This window comes from Falco naumanni, chromosome W, assembly GCF_017639655.2.
Source record: "Falco naumanni isolate bFalNau1 chromosome W, bFalNau1.pat, whole genome shotgun sequence".
Taxonomy (NCBI): Eukaryota; Metazoa; Chordata; class Aves; order Falconiformes; family Falconidae; genus Falco; species Falco naumanni.
Genome location: NC_054079.1, coordinates 19,929,249 through 19,956,344, shown reverse-complemented (window position 1 = coordinate 19,956,344; position 27,096 = coordinate 19,929,249). Strand labels below are relative to the sequence as shown.

The window sequence follows — 27,096 nt, the reverse complement described above, 5'->3', positions numbered from 1 at the left end:
GGTGAGGGGGAGAGAGAGAGAAAGAGCATGCAAATGCTGCTATTATTACTGCTGAATTTTGGTATTCTCACCATTGTCCTGCAGGTAGTGCTGCAGTCTGAATAGTCCTGGAATTATTTTGTTATTGAATGCAATTATAAAATGCTAGTGAAGCTGCACTGTTATTCTAGGACAATAAAAAAAGCAATAGCACAAACCCGAAAATGACAATAAATCAAACTGCTTTTGGAGCTTAGATCATTTCCTTGTGAGAAATCAGCAAGTCAGATGGGAATGGAAGAAAAGTTTTTAAGCAGTCATTTTGGGGAAAAAAGTGCTTGTTATATCTCTGGCATTTTAGCACTTCCTCTGCTGCACACCAGTCTAAAAAGTTGAATTTCACAAACATAGAAAAATAATTTTTTTCTTTTTTTATTTCGGTCATTTAGCAGACTTTTAATAGCACTAATTATAATTTGCAGTGATGTAGATGTATGTAAATTTATACATATATATTACCTTTTAATGAAAAAAGTAAAATATATATAACTACAGTTAATAGCTTGTCTACTCTGATTATGCCTTTTATGTATGATGAAGAAGAGTAATGATATAGCTTAAGGTTATCCATACTGGTGGCTTTGTTGAACATTTGGTTCTTTAGAGCAGGGGTCCTCAAACTCTTTAAACAGGGGGCCAGCGCACGGATAAAGTGGCAGGCAGTCATCTGCGGCTGCTTGGTTTCCCCCCCAACCCCCGGCGGGGGGGGGGGAGCGGGGGGGGTTTGTAAATACTGGGGGCCGGATTGAGGACCCTGGGGGGCTGTATCCAGCCCGCGGGCCGTAGTTTGAGGACCCCTGCTTTAGAGGTTTAACATACTGCTACATTATTGCACAATATGTTGTAACATTAGCTAGTCTCTAAAATGACTCATAGTCATTAGTCATAGTCATAGTAAATAAAAAATAAGATGCTGCTAAAGCACAATTTCAGGGGTTTGGTTTTTGTTGGTTTTTGGGAGTATACATTCTTTCAGTACTTGCAAAATCCACGTGTTTGATTTCAATGTTAGAGCCTGCATTGCAACAGAAGCATCTCAATGCCTTTTTCTTAAGCTCATAAGAAACTAAAAATACAGCAGGCAGAAGCTTAACACCTCCCCTTCCATCACCTGCAACCCTTTCCTACTGCACAGTATTAGCAGACTATGACACCTTCTTTTTCCACTGCTGTTATGTTGAAAATTATTTGCAAATTCCTTTATAACATAAAAATCAGATTCTCAAGAGAATGGGTTTCGCTGGATGCTCAGTCTTTATCTAGCTTTCTATGTGAACTAGCTTTCTATGTGAACTTTTAAGACAGTCTAGTAAAATTTTAAGGCTGATTTTGCTGGAATTTTTCTTAGACTTTATGTGTGTTTCCGGTTCAGTACTGGTTAAAAAAATAACATCTAGTTTATTAAAGGAAAACTGAGTATGGCTTTACAGCTATATTCTCATGTTTATTTGTAATGCTGCCTTTTTAATGACATTGAGAAAGGTAAAAATGCACCACTGTCCTGTGAACTGTTTTCTTTTGAAAATGTTCAACATGTTTATGAGCTATCTCTAAAAGCTTCTGAAGGAACAAGCTAAAGTGCCTCATTAAATAATATATACAAGTAAATTATATATTAAGAATATTATGGGAACATTTGCAAAATTAAAATGCTTAATTTATTAAATATAATACTCTCAACACAAAGATGAAGGACTATTTTGATCTGGCTCATGTCAATAAGAAAAAACAAAGAGAAAAAGAAAAGAAAGATCACTTTTTTTGCAGCAATGCCCACTCACAGAGGGAGGCAAAAGTCTTGAGGACTAGGTAAGGTAGGTTTTAATTTGTAAGAAATCATATTAAAAATAATCCTACCTCTGAATTTGAAATCTTCAACTTCCAGTTTGAAAACCAAGATATACCCATGCATTTGTCATTAACACAGTGGCCATGCAAATGCTGTACATGTACAATGTCCATCCAATCAAAAACAAATAATTTTTTTAAAGTGGATATTGGGAATGACAGCACTAGCATTGACACAAATATGGTGCTGAATTCAGGGTCTTTGCACTCTGAATAGTAAGCTGTAATCTCAATGTCATTTATTTTGTCCAGGGATCTTAATCTATCCCCCACTGTGGCTTAAACATAACCAGTGATCTCTGTGCTTTAGATTATTCATGTAATATCAGTCTATTGTAATTGTGTCCTCCATTAGCCCCTTTAATGAAATATAAGTTAATGTTATTATGAGTTAGCTATATGAGGTTTATATATATGAGTTAGTACAAGGGTGTACTACAAGATGAAAGTTTAATTTCTGCACAAAGGGCATTAATCAACAAATACGATGCAGTTTTGTTTTCACAGTTAAAAAATATTGAGGAAGGAAGGAGTATGCTGCTGGACAAGCACCATATAAGATACACCTACCCCAGCATCTATAGCGTACCCTATCTTAACAAAATCCTTAGTTTAAACACTTGATCCTGAAATTAATCCTGTACATTAATAAGCCTAGCTTCAGCCTTTATTACCAAAGACTAGCTGGAGAACATTTTTATACCAGTGGCATGCCAATATCCTACCAGAAGACAAAATAAGGGCATGTGTTTTGTTCATCATTTTGTAGCATAATTGTGTGCAGTGCAGACAATATCTTTTTCCCTTTTATCATAGACTTGTATCTGGCAATGAAAAATGCTGGCCATGCACCTCCTTGAACAATCCCTTTACTCCTCAGAAAGACTATCCAAGGAAAGTGCTAAACCATCTCTTGCCTTCCATCAAATTGTTTGTGATTTTTTTAGTGGCTTTGGATGCCATCTGATCCTATAGTTCTTTCAGACATTGGGTCACATAAGTGCTCTTCTCATTCCATCTAGCTTTGTGTCTGCAAGAAATATGCTTCATGTAAAGAACATTAGTCTTTTTCTACCCATATGCTGAAGCAAAGAAACTGAGGTGAATACAAAGAGACTCCTGGTATCTATACAGAAGAAATCACAAAGTTTGAGTTAAATATATTTTTCTATTCATCCACATCAAAAGCATGAATACAACAAGCCATTGTTAGTTGCGGTGGGTTAACTGGAGAGTCTGCTGATATAACAGATCAAGTTTTTAAGGCCTTTGTCTATGCGGAGTTACAATAATGCAGAAACCAAATTGATTAGAGGAAAAATGATAGAAACTGAGACTGAAGATATGCTTCAGCAATGTCTAAAAAGTCAATACTGTGTCTATAGATGTGTACATTGCTTGCCTTTTGAAAGCTTCTTCATATCTTTGTCATTAGTACTGTCAAAGTTAAGAACACATTTTAATGGAGTTCAGTGGCAGTTGAATACATTCATTCACACAGATCATAAGAAGAAATGCTAGGATATTTTAGCCTAAAATATCCAGGTAAACTGGAGATGCCTTAGCCAAATTCTGGAGGAGGGAATGTATTTCTTTGATGTTGAGCCTCATGTGAGGGTCTCTTTGCCAACAGCCCAGCATCAACTCATATACTTCCTTGGGGCATGTGCGAGGTCGCTGCAGCACTCTGCCTTGAGTGATGCACTCAATCACCTACAAGAAATCACAAGGAAAGGATCAGTGTAACCATTCCAATTACATAGGCCTCACCCATGGAAGAGCTAGCTGCTAATAGCCACAGCAGCCTCACTGGTGGAAGTCACCTGGCCACCTCTGCAGAAGAGCTGCATTTCTAGGTAGATGTACAGGTAGTGGGATATGATATGGAAAAATCACCATAACATAGGATGTCAAGGAGCAATATCTGATGAAATGTGATGTTGTGTTAACCTGTGTTATCCCTTGCATTCATGAGGGAACAGTGGTAAGCAAGCAATATCATACCTGCCCTATATGTGTATAAATCTCACCTCATCTCAGAAGCAAGCAGTTTCAATCGTCTCACACAGAGCACCTCTCCCTCCCTCCTTACGCTTTATGAGTACCACCATGGCTAATTTGTGGAAAGGGATTACTTTTGATTTCCCAGGTATGAAGAGATCTCCATATTCCTTCAGTCTATTCAAGAATGTTTTAGAACAACTACTTTGTGACGATGACATTTCCTGATATGTAACTGAAATCACCCAATGCCAGTTTGGGAGACAGGTAAGCTCCTTTTTATTGCCTCGTGGTCTTTCTCAACACCCAGAGCAGACTATCCTACACAAAGGAAGAAGCTATGTCCCAACTTAGTATAGTCCTACTTGGATAACTTCCATCCATCTGAGAAAAGGGTGAAAAAGAATTTCAACCACAAAGTTTGTGACAATACCATAATTATATGATATCAGGGTAATTGCTTCTACTAAATAAATTTGCTGTTGTCCTTTCCCCAGAGAAGCCATGCCACCAGTTAAAATGCCGCCCTCTATGCTATTTGAAAATATAATACACACACCTCATTGTTTGAGAGCTGATACCATGGCTGTTTGCCATAGGTAAATATTTCCCATAATATGACCCCCAGGCTCCAGACATCGCTTTCTGTGGTGAACTTTCTGTACATGATACTTTCTGGAGGCATCCAACGAATAGGCAGCATTGTGTGACCTCCAACCTGAGGGGAAAAATAAAGAAAGAGTTAGAAATAATTCCTCTAGACCTCCAGGAAGAGTATTGAGATGCTAAGCCAGGGAAATCCACATTTTCTTTTTTCCCATCTGCTGCCATTCACTTTAAAGAGCTCGTAAGAACTAGGGAGCTGTGATCCAACCTCCTCTCTCCCAAATGGTGATCACTGCCATGATAGATTTCTCAATAGAATCTCCAAATGAATTGTTTCTGAAGTATAAACTAATCTTCTACATTTATTTTGTACCCCCTACACAAGGAACTGAATGCTTTATAAAAATATTAACTAAACCTATCAATCCATTAGAAATTAGGCTGGTATTACTCTCAATTTTAAGGCTGAGAAAATTGTAAAAGATTCATGCAATGAAATCTACCAGATATCAGCTGAGATCCATAAAGACACAGTAACTGCATGACACACAAGCATCAGGATCTATATGGTTTAATCTATCAATTATGAAAGAATTAAAGCAATGCTACTGTCTGTAGGTAATTTCCAAAGTTAACCAATGCATCAAATTTTGTTCGAAATTAACTACCCAGTTCTACACAGCTTTCCAAATTTTCAGTCCTTTGGATATATACACTTGATAATCATTAACTTACAAGACATGGACTCTATGCCTCAAATCATCACATGTTGAATTCCCCAGGCATCTTTTCCTGAATTATTGTCTTTCTGAAATCTTGAAATTTCCCCAAAATGCTATGCTTTTAAAAAATTGAGTTACTTAAGCTGAATGTAAATAAAAAATATAAATTAATAAACTCTTGCTTTTCATTCTAGTTTCTAAACAACTTACTGTTCCTAATATGTTCTGACTAGATCACATAAATGAATAAATCCACTCAAGTACTTTTAAAATAGTCTAACCAGATAAGCTAGAATAGAAGAGCTCAGTTGGAAGGGACCTACACTGATCATCTAGTTCAGCTGCATGACCACTTCAGGGCTGATCAAAAGTTAAAGCATGTTATTAAGGGCATTGCCCAAATGCCTCTTAAACACTGACAGACTTGGGGCATCAATCACCTCTCTAGGAAGCCTGTTTCAGTGTTTGACCAGCCTCTTGGTAAAGAAATGTTTCCTAATGTCAAGTCTGAACATCCCCTGACACAGCCTTGAACTATTCCCATATGTCCTGTCGCTGAATATCAGGGAGAAGAGATCAGCACTTCTACCTCTACCTCCCCTTCTCAGGAAACTGTAGAGAGTAATGAGATTGCCCCTCATTCTCCTTTTCTCTAAACTAGACAAACCCAGAGTCATCAGCTGCTCCTCATAGAATATGCCAGGGGTTCTCAAACTTTTTAAACAGGGGGCCAGTGCACAGATGAAGTGGCAGGAGGTCATCTGCGGCTGCTTGGTTTCCCCCCCGCAACCCCCGGCGGGGGTGTGTGTGTGTGTTCTGTAAATACCAGGGGCTGGACTGAGGACCCTGGGGGGCTGTATCCGGCCCGTGGGCCGTAGTTTGAGGACCCCTGGGATATGCTTTCCAGCCCTTTCACCAGCCTCTGTACCTTACACATCCAAGTACCTTAACATCCTTAAATTATGGAGCCCAGAACTGCACACAGTACTCAAAGTGAGGTCACACTAACACTAAATAGAGCAGGATAATGAACTCTTTCTGGCCTGCTGGTTATGCTGCGATTAATTCACCCCAGAATGCAGTTTGCCCTATGGCTGCCAGGGCACGCTGCTGACTCCTATTGAGCCTGCTGTCAACCAGCACCCCCAGATCCCTTTCTGCAGGGCTGATCTCCAGCCACTCCTCTCCTGATCTATACTTGTGCCTGGCATTACTCCCACAACAGGTGCAGAATCTGGCTTTTGTTCTTGTTAAATTTTATGCCATTAACAATTGCCCAATGCTCCAGTCTATCTAGATCCCTCTGCAAGGCCTCTCATCCCTCAAGAGAGTCACCAGCACCTCCCAGTTTAGTATCATCAACAAACTTGCTAATGGTCCATTCAACTCCTGCATCCAGATCATTGATAAAAATATTGAACAGAACTGGTCCTAGAATTGAGTCCTGACGAACACCGCTGGTGACTGGTCACCAGCCAGATGTAGCCCCATTCACTACAACACTTTGAGCCCTGCCCTTCAGCCAGGTCTTCACCCAGCACACCGTGAACCTCCTCATCCCACAGTTGTACAGCTTGTCCAGAAGGATGCTGTGAGGGACAGTATCAAAAGCCTTCCTAAAATCCAGAAAAACTACATCCAACCACCTTCCCTTCATCCACTAGGCAGATGACCTTATCGTAGAAGGATATCAGATTAATTATAAAAGGACTTTGTGAACCCATGTTGACTGTGCCTGATGATTGCATTATTCTTTAAATGCCTTTCAGCAGTACCCAGTATGATCCTCTCCATAATTTTTCCAAGTACTAAGATGAGACTAACAGTTCTGTAGCTTCCTGGGTCTTCCCTCATGCCCTTCTTGTAAATTGGAATACCGTTGATTAGCTTCCAGTCAGCAGGGACCTCCCCAGACTCCCAAGACTTTTGGTAGATGATCAAGAGGGGTCCTGCTGTAACATCTGCTGGCTCCTTCAGTACTCTGGGATGAATCCCATCAGGCCCCATGGAGTTGTGAACATTCAGCTGATACAGCTGGTTCCTTACAATTTCGGTGTCCACAAATGGAAAGTCATTGTTACCACAGTTGTGGTCCCTCCAACTCAGAGAACCGGGCAGCCCACGGTCTATCAGTATTATTAAAGGCTGAGGCAAAACCACATTGAATGCCTCTGCTTTTTCTTCATCCCTAAATGTCAGTGCTAAAGTTTAACCCCAGCTGGCAACCAAGCACCTCGTAGCCACTCGCTCACTTCCCCTCAAACAGAGGGATGGGGAGGAGAAATGGAAAGGAATGTAAAACATGAGGGTTGAGATAAGAACAATTTAATAGGTAAAGCAAAAGCTGCGCATGCAAGCAATGCAAAATAAGGAATTCATTCATTACTTCCCATGGGCAGGCTGGTGTTTGGCCATCCCCAGGAAGGCAGGGCTTCATCACGTGCAATGGTTACTTGGGAAGACAAACACCATAATGCCAGATGTCCCCCCTTCCTTCTTCTTCCCCCAGTTTATATACTCAGCATGGCGTCATATGGTATGGAATACCTCTTTGGCTAGTTTGGGTCAGCTGTCCTGGCTGTGTCCCCTCACAGTTTCTGTTCCCCTCCAGCCCTCTTGCTGGCAGGGTCCAAGAAACTGAAGTGTCCTTGACTTAGTATAAACATCACCCAGCAATGACTAAAACCATCAGTGACTTATCAACATTTTTCTCACACCAGATCCAAAACACAGCACTGTACTACTAAGAAGAAAATTAACTCTATCCCAGATGAAACCAGGTGACCGTCTTCAACAATATTGGTTCTATGTTTTCCTTGCACCTCCTCTTGCTATTAACATACTTTTAAAAAGCCTTTCTTGTTTTCTGACACAACACTGGCCAGTTTCAATTCTAATTGAGCTTTGGACTTTTGTGTCTTCTCCCTGCATGTACCAACCACGTCTCTGAAATCTTCCTGCAAAGCCTGACCTTCCTTCTATTGATCATACAATTTCTTTTGTCTCCTGAGATCCAAGACGAGCTCCCTATTCAGCCAAGCTGGTCTTCTGCCCCGCTTGCTTGACTTATGACACAATAGGATTGCCTTTGCCTGTGCTTTTAAAAGGTGGTTCTTAAAAACTGACCAGCACTTGTGGACTCCTATGCCTTCCAAAGCAGATTCGCAGGGGACAAGTGCTAAGTAGCTCCCCGAGTAGCTTAAAGTTTGCTCTCTTGAAATCCAGGGAAGCAAATCTGCTGTTCCTTTTTTTTCATTACACTGAAAATTTTAAACTCAACGATTTCATCATCACTGTGGCCAAGACAGCCACTTACCATCACACCTCCCATGAGTCCTTCTCTATTCAAAAACAAGTCTAGGAGTGTATCTTTCCTAGTTGGCTCACTGAGCACTTGTGAGAAGAAAGTATTGTGTTATAGCTGTAAATATTTCCAAGGAAGGAAAAAGAAGGAAAGCTTTTTCAAGAACATCTAACTTTCGATTAATTCCCATTTTCCTGTCTTAAGATTTATTTAGTTATAAAACTATACTTGCACTGTCAGGATTCTGTAAATACAAACTTGATATATCTTGTTATAAATAATACCCTCCTTAGTCTAATGTTAAAACAGCAAATGGAAGGAAAACCTAACAGAAGCCAGGGTTCACATTATTTCTAAATCAGTCAGAACATCTACTGTTTGTCAGGTGACCATCTTCAACAAGTATTGGTCCAACGTTTTCTTTGTAACTACTCTTGATATTAACATACTTTTAAAAAGCCTTTCTTGTTTTCTGACACAACACTGGCCAGTTTCAACTCTAATTGAGTTGAACATGAATATTTCTCACAAAAAGCAGAACCTTTGTTTCTGATCACTATAGTTTTGTAGAATAGATGAATAAAATGACTATGTAAGTAGCCTAGGGAACAGCTTGCATATATTGGTTTAGCTTTGTTGGCACGGAGTCATTTAGGGGAGAACATTTTGTTCCATAAGTTGCCCTTTCTGCTGCTTTATTTAATCTTATTCTGTTTATTCCATCCTCACACTCTGCTTTGAGCCTTCTGAATCACAATGTATTAAAATGTTAGTAAAAAGTTATTGTGATTTTCTTAGCAATTAGACCCTAGATTAAATAACCCCATGTCTACATAAGACAGTACTTGTCTCTTCTTTGTGTTGCCATCATGGAACAAAAAGATATAGGGTCCAGTTTTACATGGACTGCTTCTGAATGCCATACGCATCCTAGTTCATGCTTACAGGTGCACCTCTATTATCTAACTGCATTGTTCTCTTTTTCTTCATACATGTGTATTCTTCTCATAATTAATATCAGCAGCAATGATATTTTATAGTATTAAAATTAGCATAAAATGTTAAATATTAAATAGCTTTAAATGTTAACAGTCTTGAAAACATTAATAATAAGAAAATGTTTTCATGATTGTAGCACATTAATATTAATTATTCTGAAGATGCATTTATGTCAAATACCATATAGTAATTGGTATCCATCCCAGTGCAGATAGACAGCAGCAGGTGTATAGTAATTCTTCCCTTGCTTTCTAATTGAGAATATAGTGAGTGACTTCAATGGCATGGTCCCACAGAGATGAATTTCCACCTTAGTGAAAAAAACCATGATCACAGAATTTAAGCCTTGGGCAGAAATAATCAATATATTAATAGATGGTGACCTTGCCAGATGTGCAATTCAGCTGTGGTTGAGAACAAGGACATGAATAATAATGATAAAGGATCATTGACCCAATGTTGGACATTACAGAGACAATTCCTGATGCAAATGCAGAATGATCAAAAATCTGTAATTCTGCTGCAAGGCAGAACACAAATGAAGTAACTGTTCTGGAGAGAACAACTTTAAATCATCATGGGCTGTGGCTGCAATTTCCACCCACACCCTGTGGTGGCAGATATAGTCCTTATAATCCTAGAAATTTAGGATCAGTTTGTTGCAAATAAGTGATTTGGAATGCTCAAAGAATAACCATCAAAGGCATTAGCGAAAGTGGTTTTAATGTGATTTTGTATAAGTCTGATATAACAAAGTTTGATGGCAAGGTTCACTCTATTACTTGCTACATGGAAGAAACATACAAATGAAAATTGAGTTAGAATCAAGCTAGAATTATTTACACAGACACCAGTGACGCAAAAAGGTAAGGGGGACCCTCCTGTTGAGTCATGAGGTTCAGAGTGGATCCCCTTGCTTTCTAAACTCCTGATGGAGCTTAGGTGTGGCTAGGTCCAATCAGTCTCAGACTTGGACAACGGTTTATGTCTAAAGGAAGACATATAAAGAGTAAGGAAATCCTCCCATTGAGTCACGAGGTTCAAAGTAGGCCCTTTCCCTATACCTCTGCCTGAATTTCACCTGAGAGCCCAGAGGCTGGCTCCAAGGCACTGTGCTCCCTGACTCAAGGGAAAGCCTGGTGGTGACAGCTGAAAATCACAATCTCATCAGGGCTTTCTGACAGCTGCTCACAACCTGTGAAATCCCCCAAGAGCCAGTCAAAGTTGGCCTTGTCTCCTGCCAGTAAGGGCCTGTGGGGTCCTGTAGGGTAGTGGAAAGCTCTATATCTGTATTGTTTTAGAGAAGGAACTGATTCTGCCTTACTCTTCCCCCCACCCCATCTGTCCCAGAAGAAAGCCAAATAAGCAAGGACACTGCAGGTTTTGTGTCATATATGTTGGAGAAATGAAATTATATTTGTACTTAGTCTGAATATTGCATTCCTTTTGCTGAAGCAGAGAAGGGCTGCTGCTTCAAAAAGAGTCTTTCCCAGCCTTCAGCCCATCCATAAAGGGACTGAGTAGGTAGGAGGGTTATATGGTGCGGCGAATGAAGAGACGGGGCGCAGCTTGATGCAAGAAAATGTCAATTTATTGTACAGAAGCACGAGGTTTTATAGACTTTCAGAAGCTGCGCGTTTTAAACTAATTGGTTCTTGAAGCTAAGCCTTGCATACCAGAGGCAATCCCTGATTGGTGGTTAACTACTATCAATTAACAACAAGGTGTTATCTTTCCTTGGCGCCATCCGTCTCCCACTCCCCTGTGCTCTGTAAACATGCCTCATCATGTTAATTGTTGTCTAGACAAGCTCGAGCAAATTCCCCTCAGCTAACCGATTGCCGCGCATGGTCCCAGTTTGCAGACCGCTCCTGCATCTCCCCCTTCCTGTTGCACAAAAAAGAACCTTTGAAACCGAACGAGTAAAAACAAGGTATAAGTAATAGAACAAATAAAAAAGCAACTAAGACATATTATCAGTGTCAAAATAACCCACTGTCTCTGTTCCGTACAATTTTACAATTTCACCTTTTTGTTTTTGAACAGCTAGTACCAGGTTTGCCATGTTCTGCAGGGCCCTTGCAAACATGACAGCAACCAAGGTAATAGCAAACAAAAATACTGCCAATTGAGTGAATGGATGCCAAAAAAGACTGGAATTTTCTCAGATTTTGATAACATGTTGCTGCAATGGGGCGCCTGAAATCAACGCAGAAATCAACGCAGCACATACCATCAAATTCCTCACAGCCATGTCCTTGAACCAAGAACAAAAAGCAGTGGCAATTTTGACTCACATTCTTAACTGCCTACCAAACAAGGTGATTTAACTCTAATGCTTTCCCCGCTGTTACTCTGGATAAGAGAAGAACCGCTGTGACACGTTCCCATCATAGCCTCCTACTACATTACCATCTACAGAAAGACAATTATCGACATTCAAAGTGTAAACAATATCATCTTCTTTTGGATTAACATTATACATAGGTGGAAAGGCACACCAAACAAGAACTGGTTCAGTCAAAAAGTTCGAAACATAGCATGCCTTCTCTGAACATACCTCTGGGGTCATTCCCTTCGTTCCCTCTTTTTTTATGCAAAGAGAAATACTTTACCATAACAGAGAAGCCCCTATTTACATCTCTGAGCCCGGACACAAACCGCAGCTGTATGCTCCACCAGGCTCAGGGCAGAAATCATTCATGCAGTTACAATGCTATATATCTCTACAAGCGTGCAGACACCTATTAAACACTAGATAACCATGTTTATCTTTCCTATTCTCCTTCACAATACCTGGTTGTTCTCTCATTATGAATCCTCCCTTCCCACACGGCTTTGCTTAACCCTTTAACAGCCTCATATTGCACAGGCTGCCACTCTCGAGGTTGATCTGTCTGATAAAATACTAAACATGCCATAGCGACTCCCCAAACCCGTCACTGAAGTGTTTCCCACTTGCATTCCTGCCACCAGTCCCTCAGACCCCCTTTCACCCTCCCCAAAAATACAATCAATGCATCAGGAGAGACGAGGGGGTGGGGGAAAGGTCTACCTCCTTTTCCAGATCTATAGGACCTGGATCAAAAGGTTTATCAGTGTCAATAAAATCATTGTCCGAGTTGTCCTGTTCCCGTGCTTGCTCCTGTGTTGTGAGGGTCGCTGCAATCAGTGACAGAAGCTTTGGGGGCAGAGGAGGTGTGGACGGAATCGCCATCGCTGACGGTGTCTTGAGAAGAGTCGCGCTGTCGGTGGAATTTACAGCTTCCTCTGGTTTAGCACCGTTAGTAGAATTAGTCCACACTTGGCAAAGAGTAGTCAGAATTTGCCACCAAGATGCTAAATGCATTCCCGACACGGAGTTCCCCTCCGCGGCAGCATCATACAATTGGCTGCTGTATGTGCACACTTTCATTCTTTCAAAGTCTCTAAAGTTTCTTGGCTGCTCACCTGTCTCGATGAATACAGGTGTTATCCTCGGGGTTTAGGTTGTCCGCCTGGTCCAGACAGCCAGACGATCGTTCAGCCAAGCCGTCTCCTCCGGAACGCAGCCCTCTTCCACGAGCTGTCTTTTTTATCAACCAGTTCCGTCCTTATTCTTCCAAGGCTTCGGAACACCACCATAGGGGTCACCATTTGAGGAAACTGAGGCACAGACTCCCTGATCTGACTAGAAGACCCTTCATGAGTCCATATACGTCTCTTTCTGGGGACGAAGCCTGATTCCCCATTACGGATTTCCCACAGCTCACCTCTCAACTCCGGAGGGATTTCAGGCCGGCTCCCGCTTCCTTTCAGCAGATCAGTCAAAGTTCTGTGGGATTCGCTGCATGTCGCTCAGACAGGCGATTCGAGAGCCCTTCACGTTAGATCCTTAAACGCATCACGTCGGGGTGACCAATTTGCGGCGAATGAAGAGACGGGACGCAGCTTGATGCAAGCAAATGTCAATTTATTGTACAGAAGCACGAGGTTTTATAGACTTTCAGAAGCTGCGCGTTTTAAACTAATTGGTTCTTGAAGCTAAGCCTTGCATACCAGAGGCAATCCCTGATTGGTGGTTAACTACCATCAATTAACAACAAGGTGTTATCTTTCCTTGGCGCCATCCGTCTCCCACCCCCCTGTGCTCTGCAAACATGCCTCATCATGTTAATTGTTGTCTAGACAAGCTCGGGCAAATTCCCCTCAGCTAACTGATTGCCGGGCATGGTCCCAGTTTGCAGACCGCTCCTGCAATATGGGACACAGTGCTTACTGATGATCACTTGTGTACTTGCTTGTTAGAAATGATTTGCAGTAGATAGAAGGCTGGTTGGTCATTCATTCCTGCATACCCTGGCCTATAATTGTGACCATTTTGCTTTCTTTCTAACTCCTGTTCACCATATGTTCTCTCACCCACCCACCCCCGTCCCCAAATCCTCTTTTTTCTTCTGTTGATATTCATCTTGATTCCTTTTCCACATTTCCCATAGCTAGGCTGTTGAGTTGTTACTTATTCTACTAGATGCTTCTTCATTAAAATGGTCCTACTGAGCATAAAGATGCCCTTATTTAAGTGACCATCAGGGACAGTAACCCATATCAGGTTCATTTAACAGGGAAAGGACTCCCCTGCTTTCTCTAACGCCAAGACATATGCTCTGGGACCATGATTTGCTCCTGCAGTTATTGCATCAGGCCTGTCACAGGAGAACCATGGATGCTGGGAAGCCCTCTGACCTTAAAGAATAAGAAGTCAGATTGGATTTCATTCAGGAATTGTCAGAAATATTTCCTGTCTAATAGAAGTATGATTTATACTAGCTCATATATGGTGCTCATTGTCATTGCTTCAAAACAGCCAATGAGAGTACATGAAGCATTATTTTAGGGCTTCAAATGGTTAACTCTCACTTCACTATTTCTCTAGTGCAACAGTTCTCACATAAAACCAGAGTTTCCTCTCGCTTTCCAACAAAGAATTAATGCTGACCATAACAGTAACATCTCATTAAGAGTTAATTACCAAATCTAATACAGTGCATGTACTATTATGATCTAAAATATTATCCTGTTGTACTGGGTCTGGCTGAGATGGAGTTAACGTTCTTCATAGCAGCCTGTATGGTGCTGTATTTTAGATCTGTGACTAAAACAGCATTATTAACTCAACAGTGTTTCAGCTGTTGCTGAACAGTACTTGCACGTTGTCAAGACTTTCTTTTTTCCACTCTGCCCTCCTAGCAAGTAGGCTAGGTGTTGGTAAGAGATTGGGAAGGGACACAGTTGGGACAGCTGACCTGAAGTGACCAAAGGGCTATTCCATACCATATGACATCATGCTCAGCAATAAAAACTGGGTAGAGGAAGAAGGATGGTTTTGGCTTCCAAACTGGCTGTTGCTTGGAAAATGACAGGGCATCAGTCAGAGGTGGTGAATGATTTCCCTTGCATCACTTGGTTTCTTTTTTTCCTTCACCTATTAAACTGTCTTTATCTCAAACCATGAGCTTTCTCACTTTTGCTCTTCCTATTCTCTCCTTCTGGGGGGGGGGGGGGGGGGGGGAGAAGTAAGCAAGCAACTGTGTGGGTGCTTGGCTGCTGGCCAGGGTCAACCCACCACACCTGTAAAACCAGAAATGAGTAAAGTGTCAAACAAGTGGAATACACTTTATGCTGGAGTCTTCATGATCTTGTATTAATCCCATTTCCTCACTACCTAGTTCACAATACTCGGCAACAGAGCACAGAATCTCTTGTATAAATAACCATGCAAAAAGAGCTGAAAACTTGAAAAGTGAAACACACTCCTCTGTGGCACAACTAAAGGCAGAATTTACTGTATAATAAATGTTGTTCTAGACATCTGTCATGTGAAGGGGGGGGGGGGGGGGGGGAGGGGGGAATTTTCCCAACCCCAGGTATTTGATCTGTCTATCAGTGCCCCAGGAAAGCTGAGGCCCTTGTGCCCAGCCAGTCTGTCAGCATCCCCTTACAGGGACCCTTCACTGAACACTCCCGCTGGATTGGAGGGCAATTTGACTGACTTGTTCAGGGAAACATGCCAACAGCATCAGGGGAACCCCTCAGCGGGTCTTCCCACTTTATTTGAATGTGTTACCTGCTGCCGGCAACTGCTAGCGCCCACAAAGGACTCACACTAACAGTTTACGGAATAACACTCTTTATTATAAAATTGTGACAAGTTAAGATTCATGATTGCCAGTGATAGGGACTGACTGCAAAAACAAGCTTGAAACAATATACAACCAAATTATATACAATCAAAACATTAATCACTAATAACAGCTAGCATGAGTTAGCGTGCATAAGACAAAGTTCTTACCCAATAGGTGTCCCTATGGAGGAGAAGACAGGTTCAGCCCATTGACTGATGCCAGAAGTTACAATGGAGTCTTCCCTAACTTCCCCCGTCATTCATTTACTTTTTATACTTTTCTTTACTCTCAGGTGGAGCCTGAGTGACTCTAGTCACACATTCTTTCATTATTGATTGGTGTAAACTTCTCTCACTTTCATTTAAAGACATAGTTGATAAGAAATAGAAAGTGCATGCTTGGTGAGGGGTGGTCGTGCCTTGGAGGCGGGTAACTTTGGGATGGAGGTGTGTGTTAGTATTATAACGAGATTATAATGAGCAAGGTTCATTTAAGGAGAATAATTTCACCACAGTTGTTAGCCCAGCAATGGACATCTCATATATTTTCCATTTGACAGCCACTATGCAGCTTATTGGCTGTATGGTACCATCAAGTTCCCAATCCTGCAAGGGAGTACAGCAGAGCCTGGCCGTAGTGTCTCCACTCCACTCCACCCTCCACTGCTCCTCTAGGGTAGCATGTTGTGTTGCCTAGGGAACCATGGTGAAGTAGATTCCATGCATGCCAACCATCCTGAAAGTGGCAACTGTATTTTTCCCTGAAAAGGTTGCTATAATACTAAAACTTCTATTAGGTCCCAATTTTCTGTAATTTCCCCACTCCAAGCGATTTTCCCACAATATCAGGGAGAATTTCTCCATGGTCTGTCATAGCTACATATCTTCTAACTATGTCTAACCATATCAATCTAAACAGAATTTGCAAAATTGTTCCAGTTGACTACTCCAAGTAGCTTTGCTATTCTCTCAGATAAAGACTGTCTAAGAAGCATAGGGAAACTTGTGCTGCTTCTGTACATGTTGTATTTATCTTCCAGACAACAGAGCAACTCATTCCCAACCTTAGAAATGGGACTGTTAACTTGGGTTATTAAAGAAAAGTGAAGAGATTGTTGAATTAAATAGCTTTAAAAGGAAATGAAAGGCGACAAGGATTTAAAATTGGCTGAATTATTCTTTTTTGCTTGAAGCCAACAAATGCATTCCAACTGATCATTATTATTATGGCTGTGATTTTTTTACTGTAATATTTTTGAAGGATTATCATTTTACCCATGTTTCCTATATATCCAAATGTGCAGGTGGCTATAATGAATGGTCTTAGTGATCATAGAATCATATAATCATTTAGGTTGGAAAAGACCTTTAAGATCATCTAGGCCAACCATTAACCTAACACTGCCAATTCCACCACTAAACCATGTCCCTAAGTGCCACATTTACACGTCTTTTAAATACCTTCAGGGATGGTGACTCCACCAACTCCCTGGGCAGCCTGTTCCAATGGTTGACCACTCTTTCAGTGAAGAATTTTTTTCCTAATATCCAATCTAAACCTCCCCTGGCACAACTTGAGGCTGTTTCCTCTTGTCCTATCACTTGGGAGAAGAGACCGACACCCACCTTGCTACAACCTCCTTTCAGGTAGTGGGAGAGAGCAATAAGGTATCTTCTGAGCTTCCTCTTCTCCAGGCTAAACAACCCCAGTTCTCTGAGCCACTCCTCATAAGACTTGTGCTCTAGACCCTTCACCAGCTTCATTGCTCTTCTTTGGACACACTCCAGCACCTCAATGTCTTTCTTGTAGTGAGAGGCCCAAAAGTGAACACAGTATTCAAGGTGCAGCCTCACCAGTGCTGAGTACCAAGGGACTATGACTTCCCTAGTCCTGTGTGCCACGCTATTTTGGATACAAGCCAGGATGCTACTGGCCTTGTTGGCCACCTTGGGCGCACTGCCAGCTCATATTCAGCTGACTGTCAACCAACACTCCCAGGTCCTTTTCCAGCAGGCAGCTTTCCAGCCACTCTTGCCCAAGCTTGTAGTGTTATATGGGGATATAATGTAAATTAGAAACTATAAATCATTATTTCTTTCATTCTTTCTTTAAAATTTTCTGCTTTCCTGTATCCTTACTTCTCTGGCTTACATATTTTTATTGATTAATATACCACATCCCTGCTAGATTTTTGTCTCAGATATGTTTCTTTTGACTAGCAATACTGAGAGGCCATAAATTCATCATTCTTTATGACAGGACACATAATCTGAGCAGCAGACAGCGCAAATGTGTCCACGACACAGTGGTCTGCTTTATAGCCACCATTTATCCTGTAGCTAGAAGAGAGATATAAGTCAAGAGGCTCTATTGTTTGGTGGCAAGGGCTAGCAGTCCCTCCCAACTCCTAATTGTGACTTTGACAAAGATCCTGCCTGCATTGCTGGGCAAATCAGCAAGCCATGCAGAACTCTTTTTGCTGCCCCCAAAACAGGAATAATAGAAATATGTATCTCATGGAGGACAAACTGTGAGGATTTATTGGTTACAGTGCTTACCACTTTGAAGATATGTACCAGATAGTGGTTGTGATATCTGTTATACAAATGTTTTCTGTTCTGCCTGAAAGTAGAAGGAAATCAGTAACATTTGTAAGACAAGCTAAGGCTTCCCTGATGACATCCCTGGAGAGTATCTTGTAGAGCAGAGCCATAGGAAAAGGGGCTGCTCATCTTCGGTCCTGCACAATCAATAGTAAAAAAAAAAGCAACATGCATAAGACACTCCAATTTTCCTAGAGGGCTTTTCTGTCTGGTGAAGTAGGTTTCTTGGGTGATCTGATGTGCCAGTCTGTCCAGACCTACTGACCTGCACATCTGTCCTCGTGCCCTGTAGATCTCATGACTTTCAGTGAGAAACTTAGAATCATAGAACAGTTTGGGTTGGAAAGAAACTTTAAAGATCATCTAGTCCAACACCCCTGCCATGGGCAGGGACATCTTTCACTAGACCAGGTTACTCAAAGGCCTGTCCAACCTGACCTTAAACACTTCCAGGGATGGGGCATCCACAGCTTCTCTGGGCAACCTGTTCCAGTGTCTCACCACCCTCATCATAAAAAATGTCTTCCTTATGTCCAATCTAAATCTACCCTCTTTCAGTTTAAAACCATCACCCCTTGTCCTGTCACTACAGGCCTTGGTAAAAAGTCTTTCTCTGTCTTTCTTATAAGACCCCTTTAAGTAGTGAAAGGCTGCAATAAGATGACTCTGGAGTCTTCTCCAGGCTGAACCACCCCAACTCTCTCAGCCTTTCTTCATAGGAGAGGTGTTCCAGCCCTCTGACCATTTTTGTGGCCCTCCTCTGGACCCGCTCCAACAGGTCCATGTCTTTCCTGTACTGGGGACTCCAGAACTGGAAGCTGTACTCCAGATGGGGTCTCACGAGAGCAGAGTAGAGGGGGAGAGTCACATCCATCAGCCTGCTGGCCACATTTCTTTTTATGCAGCCCAGGATACAATTGGCATTCTGGACTGCAAGTGCACATTGCTGGCCCATGCGCAGTTTTTCATCCACCAGTATCTCCAAGTCCTTCTCCACAGGGCTATTCTTAATCAGTTCATCCCCTAGTCTATACTGATATTGAGGATTGCCCTGACCCAGGTTCAGGACCTTGCACTTGGCCTTGTTGAACGTCACGAGGTTCATATGTGGCCAACCTCTCCAGCCTGACAAGGTCCCTCTAGATGGCATCCCTTCTCTCTAGGGCATCAACTGCACCACTCAGGTTGGTGTCGTTTACAAATTTGCTGAGGGTGAACTCAATCCACTATCTATGTCATTGATATAACTCCATCATAGAAGGCCACTGGATTATTCAGGCACAACTTGCCCTTGGTGAAGCCTTGTTAGCTGTTTCTGATCACTTCCCTATGTTCCATATGTTTTGAGATATATTCCAGGAGTATATATTCCATGATTTTAGCAGGAACAGAGGTGAGACTGACTGGTTGGTAGTTCCCAGGGTCTTCTTTTTTACCCTTTTTAAAAATGAGTGGGATATTTCCCTTTTCTCCAGTCATTGGGGACTTCACCTGACTGCTATGACTTTTCAAATATAACTGAGAGTGGCTTAGTGAGTGGCATCAGCCAATTCCCTCAGGACCCTGGGATGGATATCATTCAGTCCCATGGACTTGTGTATGTTCAGGTTCCTCAGGTAGTCTTGAACCTGATCTATTCTTACGATGGGAGGGAGCTCATTCTCCCAGTATCTGCCTTGAGATTCAGGGACTCAAGAAATGTGGGAAGAGCAATTGCCATTGAAAAATGAGGCCAAAAAAATGCTGACTACCTCAGTTTTCTCCATGTCGGTTTTTACTCGTTCTCCTGTCTTTTTTATCAGGGGATAGTACATTTTCTTTAATCTTGCTTTTTTTTTTTTTTTTTTTTTTTCAACATACCTCTAGAAGCCCTTTTTATTATTCTTCTCATCCCTTGCCATATTCAGCTCCAACTGTGCCTTAGCTTTTCTGATCACATCCCTACACATCTGGGCAGCGCCCCTATATTTTTCCCAGGATACACATCCCTGGTTCCACTTCTTATGCGTTTCCTTCTTGCACCGTACTTTGAGCAGGAGGTCCTTACTGAGCCATGCTGGTCTCCTGCCTTCCTTGCTCCAATTCTTACACATGAGAATCGAGAGCTCTTGTGCTCTAAGAAAAATGTCCTGAAAGAGCTGCCAGCTCTGTTCAGCTCCTTTTATCCCCAAGGGCAGCTTCCCAGGGGGTTCCATGCACTAATTCCTTAAACAGCTGAAAGCTTACCCTCCTAAAATCCAGGGTCTTGACTTTACTCTTCACTTGGCCCATATCCCTCAAGACTGTAAATTCCACCAGGGTATTATTACTACAGCCCAGGCTGCCACCAGTCTTGACCCCTCTAATTAGTTAATCTAGCAACAGGTCTGGCAATGGTTCTCCTCTGGCTGGGCTGTCTATCACCTGGATTAAGAAATTATCCTCGATGCACTCCAAGAGTCTCTTGGACTGCTTACAGCTCGCTGTGCTGCTTTTCCAGCAGATGTCAGGGTGATTGAAGTCCCCTGGCAGATCAGGGGCTTTGAGCACGATGCTTCCTGTAGTTGACGTAAGAATGCTTTGTCAACAGGCTCCCCTTGATTGGGGACCACGAGGTTCCTTTGTTGGCATGACCCCTAATTTTTTACCCATAAGATCTTGACCTTTTCATCACTGTTTTTCAAAAACAGCTTTGTGTGGTCAATCCATTTTTTTTATTATTTTTTTTTACATAGAGGGAAACCCTTGCCCCTCCAGCTTCTTTTGTTTGTTACCTATGCCGCATGCATTGGTATAGAGGCACTTCAGCAGGGCTATCAACCATGTCACCTATTTAGAGGAACACACTCTAATTCCTTTGAGGCATTTCACATGTGCTTCCCTGTTGGTTCCTAATAAATCGGCATCCCCTGGCTCTTCTGTGTTGCTCAAAATTCTGTCCCCTTCCCCTGCTAAATCTGTTCATTAATGAGCTGATTAAAGGCCAGTTACAATTTAGATGCCATCAACTTTGTGATTTCTGTTGTTGACAATTATAATTAGGTGTGTTCTATAACTAGAAGATCCTTTCCAAGAACAATATTAAAAGTGTCAATCAATTAGTTTGATGTTTGCAGCACTATTTTTTCCAACTGCGTTTGGAATGTATTTATGTATGATGAAAATTGCTGGATTCTTTTAAATTTTAAAGTCACACTTAATTACTATGTCAAAGGTTTTTAAGTTGCATCTACCACAGTTGTATTAGTAGAGCCTTTTGTGTAGAGAAATGATGTGCTTTACTTTTGCCGTTTTCACAGTTGGTGGTCATCCATACAGTGTGGCCACCTACACCTTCCTCTTTCTTGTTTCCAGCTGGTAAATAGCATTAGAAAATCTAGAAAGAGAAGTAAATACTTTGTTCTCATTACTGTTTCTGTAAGTGATGGCTGCGATTGCCACTGGTGCGTTAAATTCCTGGAAGCAAGGCATGTCCTATGTGTGGGGTAAGATCACTTGTAAGTCCATTAGTCTTCTGGAGATCACCTGGAGCTCACTTAATCACAGGGATGCAGGATCAGATTCTTTGGGATGTTATATCAAGTTATTAGTTGCTGCCTCTGGTAAGCATTTGATCACTGAACTCATTGAAACTGAACAGGTCTTTTTCTTGATAGGGAGGCCTGTAGTAAACACCAACCACGAGGTTCCTTTGTTGGCGTGACCCCTAAGTTTTACCCATAAGATCTTGCTGTTTTTCAAAGACAGCTCTGTTCAGTCAATCCATTCCTTTACATAGAGAGCAACCCCGTCCCCCACGACCCTCCTTCCTTGCTTGTCCCTGCTGAACAATTTATAGCCATTGACTGCAATGCTCCAGTACTGTGATTTGTCCCTCCACATTTCAGTGATAGCAATTTGGTCATAGCTTTCTAGCTGCACCATGGCTTCTAGCTCCTCCTGTTTGTTACCCATGCTGTGTGTATTGGTATAGAAGCACTTCAGCAGGGCTATTGACCATGTCACCTTTTTAGAGGAACAAGCCCCAATTTCTTTGAGGTATCTCACATGTGATTCCCTGACAGTTCCTAATGCATCAGCAGACCCCAGCTCTTCTCTGTTGCTCAAAACTCCATCTCCTCCCCCTCTAAATCTAGTTTAAAACTCTCCTTATCATTCTGGCCAGCTTGTTGGCAAAGACCCTCTTGCCCCACTTGGTCAGGTGAATCCCATCAGCTCCCAACAGATGTCTTTATGAAGAGGATCCTTGGGAGTTTTACATAGTTAGAAACCTCCCTTGCAGATATTATGTCTTCTGGAATGCTCTAGTCTTGTGCATAATGGGACATGTGAATGTGTGTATACATAAAAAATATAGATAATTTTGTGAGAAAAAATAGTTACTGCTTCAGAATAATACTAACACAAACAAATATGTAACTTTTGACTCTTAGGATTGAAAGCAACAACAAAGATGCCTGATTAAATATTTGACTAGATAAAATCTGCATGCAGACATTTCAGTTGAAATTACCCATCTTACATGTTCCTTGCTCTGTCGAAGAGTTAAAGATATTAAATAAAGTTTGCTAGCAAGAAGAACCTGCATTTTAGGTGAAAGGCATTTATGTCAGTGTGACTGGCCTTTTGACACCTAGCAACCCTGAAAATTTAGTGCTGTAAAGCTGACTAACGTATATATTATTTAATTGCCCTCGAGGTTATATATTACTTAAATCATTCTTTTTAGGAAAGAAAATAATCTGTCACTGTAGCATATTTTTTTTTTTTGCCCCAAAGCAATACAATGAGAACATAATTTGGTCTTCTCATGAAGCTACAAGAAATATGGAAAGACCAAACATTGATTTTCATGTGAAAAGGAAAACACATTGGAGCCTTGATCACCCAAGAGAAAGGTCAGAGTGGTGTGGCTCCATCAGAATTTTCAAACAAAATCTCTTTACCTTGCTTTGTAATGTTTGCAGGTGAACATAGTCTCATAGGGTGCTTATTGAGTTTAAACATCTATTCTGAGCCTCCTCCCTTCTTTAATTCAGAAATTGTTGAAAGGGGAGTAGAGGCATTTGGCTGCTGGGTGTAGGGGAGTTCTCTAGCTCTCTGGAACAACTGCCATTCCAGTTCATTTGACTTCCTGGGGACATGCTTGTTGGATGGGAACTGAACTTGTTGGACAGTTTCAGAATGTTTTTCTAACCTCATGTATCAAGGAATGACATAATACAAGCTTAAATAAGCACTGGTGGGTGCAAATCAGTTAAATACATTAATGATACCTGTCAGAAGACATGAAATTATTTACCCTATAAACACTCAAGCCTGGAAAATCTCAGTTTTCTGAGTCACAAACTTAACATCTACAACGTAGTTTTTAGTTCAGTGTGTTGCACATTAGGCACTGGGATAGAAGGACATGCATTGTTTCAGCTGTGAAGAGCACTGTGTTTCAGCAGGATAGACGGGTATAATGTTGCTTCCTTGGTCAGGTGAATCCCATCAGCTCTTAACAGGCCTGACTTCTCAAAGATAGAACCATGATCATAGAAGCCAAAACCTTTTGTATAGCACTAGCCATGCAGCCAGACATTCACCTGTTCAATTCATGTCCTTCTTCCTGAAGCCCTTCCTCTAACTGGGAGAATAGAGGAGAACACCACCTGTGCTCCAGGTCCTTTTAACATTGCCCTGATTAAATAGTTAAAGCTGAAAATCATTCTGTAAATATGCAGACCTTGTAACTAGTGCTTCAGCACTTGTAGATAACAGACTGACTAACAAGGACACTGTCTGCGCGTGTAGATACAGAACGAATAGCTAAGTTGTAAGCAGGAATTGTGTTGTCTACAAAATGTACTACGTAGGAAGAGAACTAATACAATCTGGCTCTGTGGTTGCTGATGTGGACTACTTAGTATTTTGTGCCAAAGGGGAAAAGTACATCTTGAAGAAGACTGCGAGCCTTCCTCCCAGAAACCCCAGCCCATGACCACCAGGTGTCAATGGGCCTGTGCCAGAGGGAGAAGACTTATGATAATGAGTTCCTGGAACTAATTGTAATAACCCCACCTTTTCTTGGGCATCTAATGAATATATATGCTTCTGCGTAATAAATATCTGCTTAAATAAATAACCCCTTGGTGGGCAAGTTAGGAGGAGTGATCCCCCTTGCACCCTTTGCCGCAATAAACATGCTTGCTTTATAACTCTCCTTGAGTTATAGAGTTTGATTCTGCGCATCACTGAGGGACATATTGTCTCTTTTGATGGTTCTAAGTTGCCTCCTCGCAGTATCATTGGACCCTATGTGGAATAGTTGAGTGGATTCACCAGGCTTGGCAGCCTCTCAGTAATGTCACAAATGCAAGCTCCTGGTAGACAGCAGACTTCTCCAGAGAAATTTTCTGGACAGCAGATGGGTGCTTCAGTGCCTCTCAGTAAGGAATCTCCAATGTCTAATACTTCATTTGCTTTTCTGGTGGTACTGGTTCTAATACAGGTGGGTGATTGGTTCAACTTTGCAGGGTTGTTCTGTCCTGGATTCTGTTCATTACTCATGTGCTCTTCATTCTCCACCCCCAGTGTCATATCTGTTACATAGGGTCACTTTATAGGAAGGGGGAAGATTCTTCCTTCTACCCCAAGCAGAGACAAAGGTCTAGTCTCCCTCATCTCATGAGTTGTTTCTGTCAGCTTGATGTTGAATTCAGGCTTATCTTCCCCTTGTGTAGCTGTAAGGCAGGGCTGTTGCTCAGCATTCCTGGATACTGAGCTGCCTGTTTTGCTCCTCTTGGAACATAGCTACTTGTTTGAAGAGTTCATCTAGCTAAGCACATTTGTAGCTATGACATCCAGCGCTACCTTCAGGTGCTAGGGGGACTTCCAGGTGCTGGAGCTCCATGCAATCTAAGGTCTGAACAGCTATTTCAGTCCTTGGGAGGTCTGCTTGGATGAAGATGTCAGCATAGGTAGGCCATAGTATTTCTGTTTGGGTTTCAGCCTCAGCCTTGTAGTTGCAGCAAATGGACACCATTTTCTTTTAGCAGGTCACAGTCTCCTTGTAGTTCTCAGAAAAAAAAAAAAAAGGCTCACTTATAAAATGGTAATTATTTTGAAATATGCTATCTTTCTAATTCTTATTCTTGGGAGACCTCAAGCTTCCAGGTGGGCTTGCACACCCACTGGCTAGCTGGTGTAACCATCAAGGCTACAGCCTAAGCCTGCTGGTGAGCAAAGCAGGCAGCAGCCCAATAACTGACAGTGCATGCTCCCCTTCCATGCAAATTGCCAACGCTGTTTCCAACAGACACCACTCTCCGTTTGAGCACCCTACTCGCTGATGCTCCCTAGGGGCCAGTTATATGCAGCTTTTCCCGGTTTGAACTGGTTGTGGAGAATGCCAACACCATCCAACTCTCACCTACTACTTTTGCAAGTTCTCTTGTCTGCTGGCTGGTCCCTCCACACACACAGCCCAAAGGTGTCTGGGGCCTAGAAACCCCCTCAGACATTCCCCCAGGGACTTCACAAGCCTTGCACTCCTCACAGCACACAGCAACAACTGCTGCTGCCACTGCTCAAGTTAATTTCAATCTTTGAATCTTTGGTTTCCTTCAATTTATATCCCTATGTGTGGCTATTTTTAAGAATGATTCAGTTTTGGGTATGTAATTTTTAAAGGACTTTTTAAATTAATGAACATCTGTGCTAAGAGCTTTTTAAAAGAAAAGCTTGTGTCAGCTGTGGGTGATGTTGACTCTGTAAACTTCCTGGTATTCTATATGCATGCATATGGAATCTAAGGCTCTTTAACCAAACTTGTCCCAAATACTAGAAAGCTATCAAAGTTTTTAACAGATGAAAATAGTGGGAAAATTTCCATTTAAAAATTTACAAATGCTTTGGTTAAGCTTTTGACTGAACTATAATCAGAGCTTTTAGCTATACTATGGGTCAACGGGTCTGCAGTTCCTGGCATCTGTTTCTGAGCGCTGCCTCTTTTCTCAAGGTGAAATGGCTTTTAGTGACTATCTCTTGATATCCTTCATGAGAATCATGCTAATGTAAATCTTATGGGGGAGATTTCCAATAGAATAAAGACACTCAAATTCAATGGATAATCAAGTAATTGGTCACAGAAGCAAGTCCACTGTGCTCTAGATTTTGTTTTAATATCAGCTCATTTTTTTACCCTGGTCATTAGATTTTCTCTTTCTTCCTTCTCTATACTTTCTGATTTCATGGACTGAAGCAGAATGTGCTCCAGGAACAGTGGGGCTGGTTTCACACTTGCATGTTTCATGTGACAGGGGGCTTAAAATGTGGCAAAATAAAGTATGTTGCAACTAAGAAGGTAAAGATCTCGTTTTCTGTATTACTGTCGTTGTTAACCCTGCAAGATAGAGTTCAGTAACAAATCACTGTTAAATGCATCCCACTACAGATGCTAGACATCTGATGCTCCTTCTCCTAGCAATAATAAGAAAAACTTTCTCAGAATCTCCTCTTAGGGTCTGTGTCAGTGAAAACAAAACTATAAGCAAGACTAATGATCCTGATGTGAAGATAATGAGAAAACTCAAGGGAAGTGATTGTATCTATAGCCAAATAAAAAAAAAAAAAAAGATGGAACTATACTTGCTTGAGCCAAAGCTGAATTTGGCCTGTCTGTGTAGAACTGAGTGGATCATGAAACTGTGAGTCAAGAGAAAACACTGAATCGTGAATTAGCTGGGGAAAGAGCATGCTTCCTGCATTCAACAAAATATACTCCAGCATAGGCTAGTAATAACAGGCATCAAGCTATATTGCTAATCCTTTAGCATCAGAATAAC

The 27,096-nt window shown here is 41.6% G+C and overlaps 1 protein-coding gene across 4 annotated transcripts in view; it reads right to left on the bottom strand.

The window, feature by feature from the left end:
* Positions 1–799: 799 nt before the first annotated feature.
* LOC121080599 (BDNF/NT-3 growth factors receptor-like) overlaps positions 800–27,096 on the bottom strand; it is a 205,785-nt gene continuing 179,488 nt past the window's right edge. For 3 of the 4 annotated variants that reach the window (XM_040578733.1, XM_040578732.1, XM_040578734.1), the window contains 2 exons: positions 4,448–4,606; positions 800–3,600 (listed from right to left, as the gene is read on the bottom strand). In XM_040578733.1, coding sequence (XP_040434667.1) covers positions 3,415–3,600; positions 4,448–4,606 — 345 coding nt within the window. In that variant the 3' untranslated portion in view covers positions 800–3,414. Of the gene's footprint in view, positions 3,601–4,447; positions 4,607–20,188; positions 25,329–27,096 lie in introns of those variants that run through there. The other variant, XM_040578735.1, reaches the window with a different exon arrangement.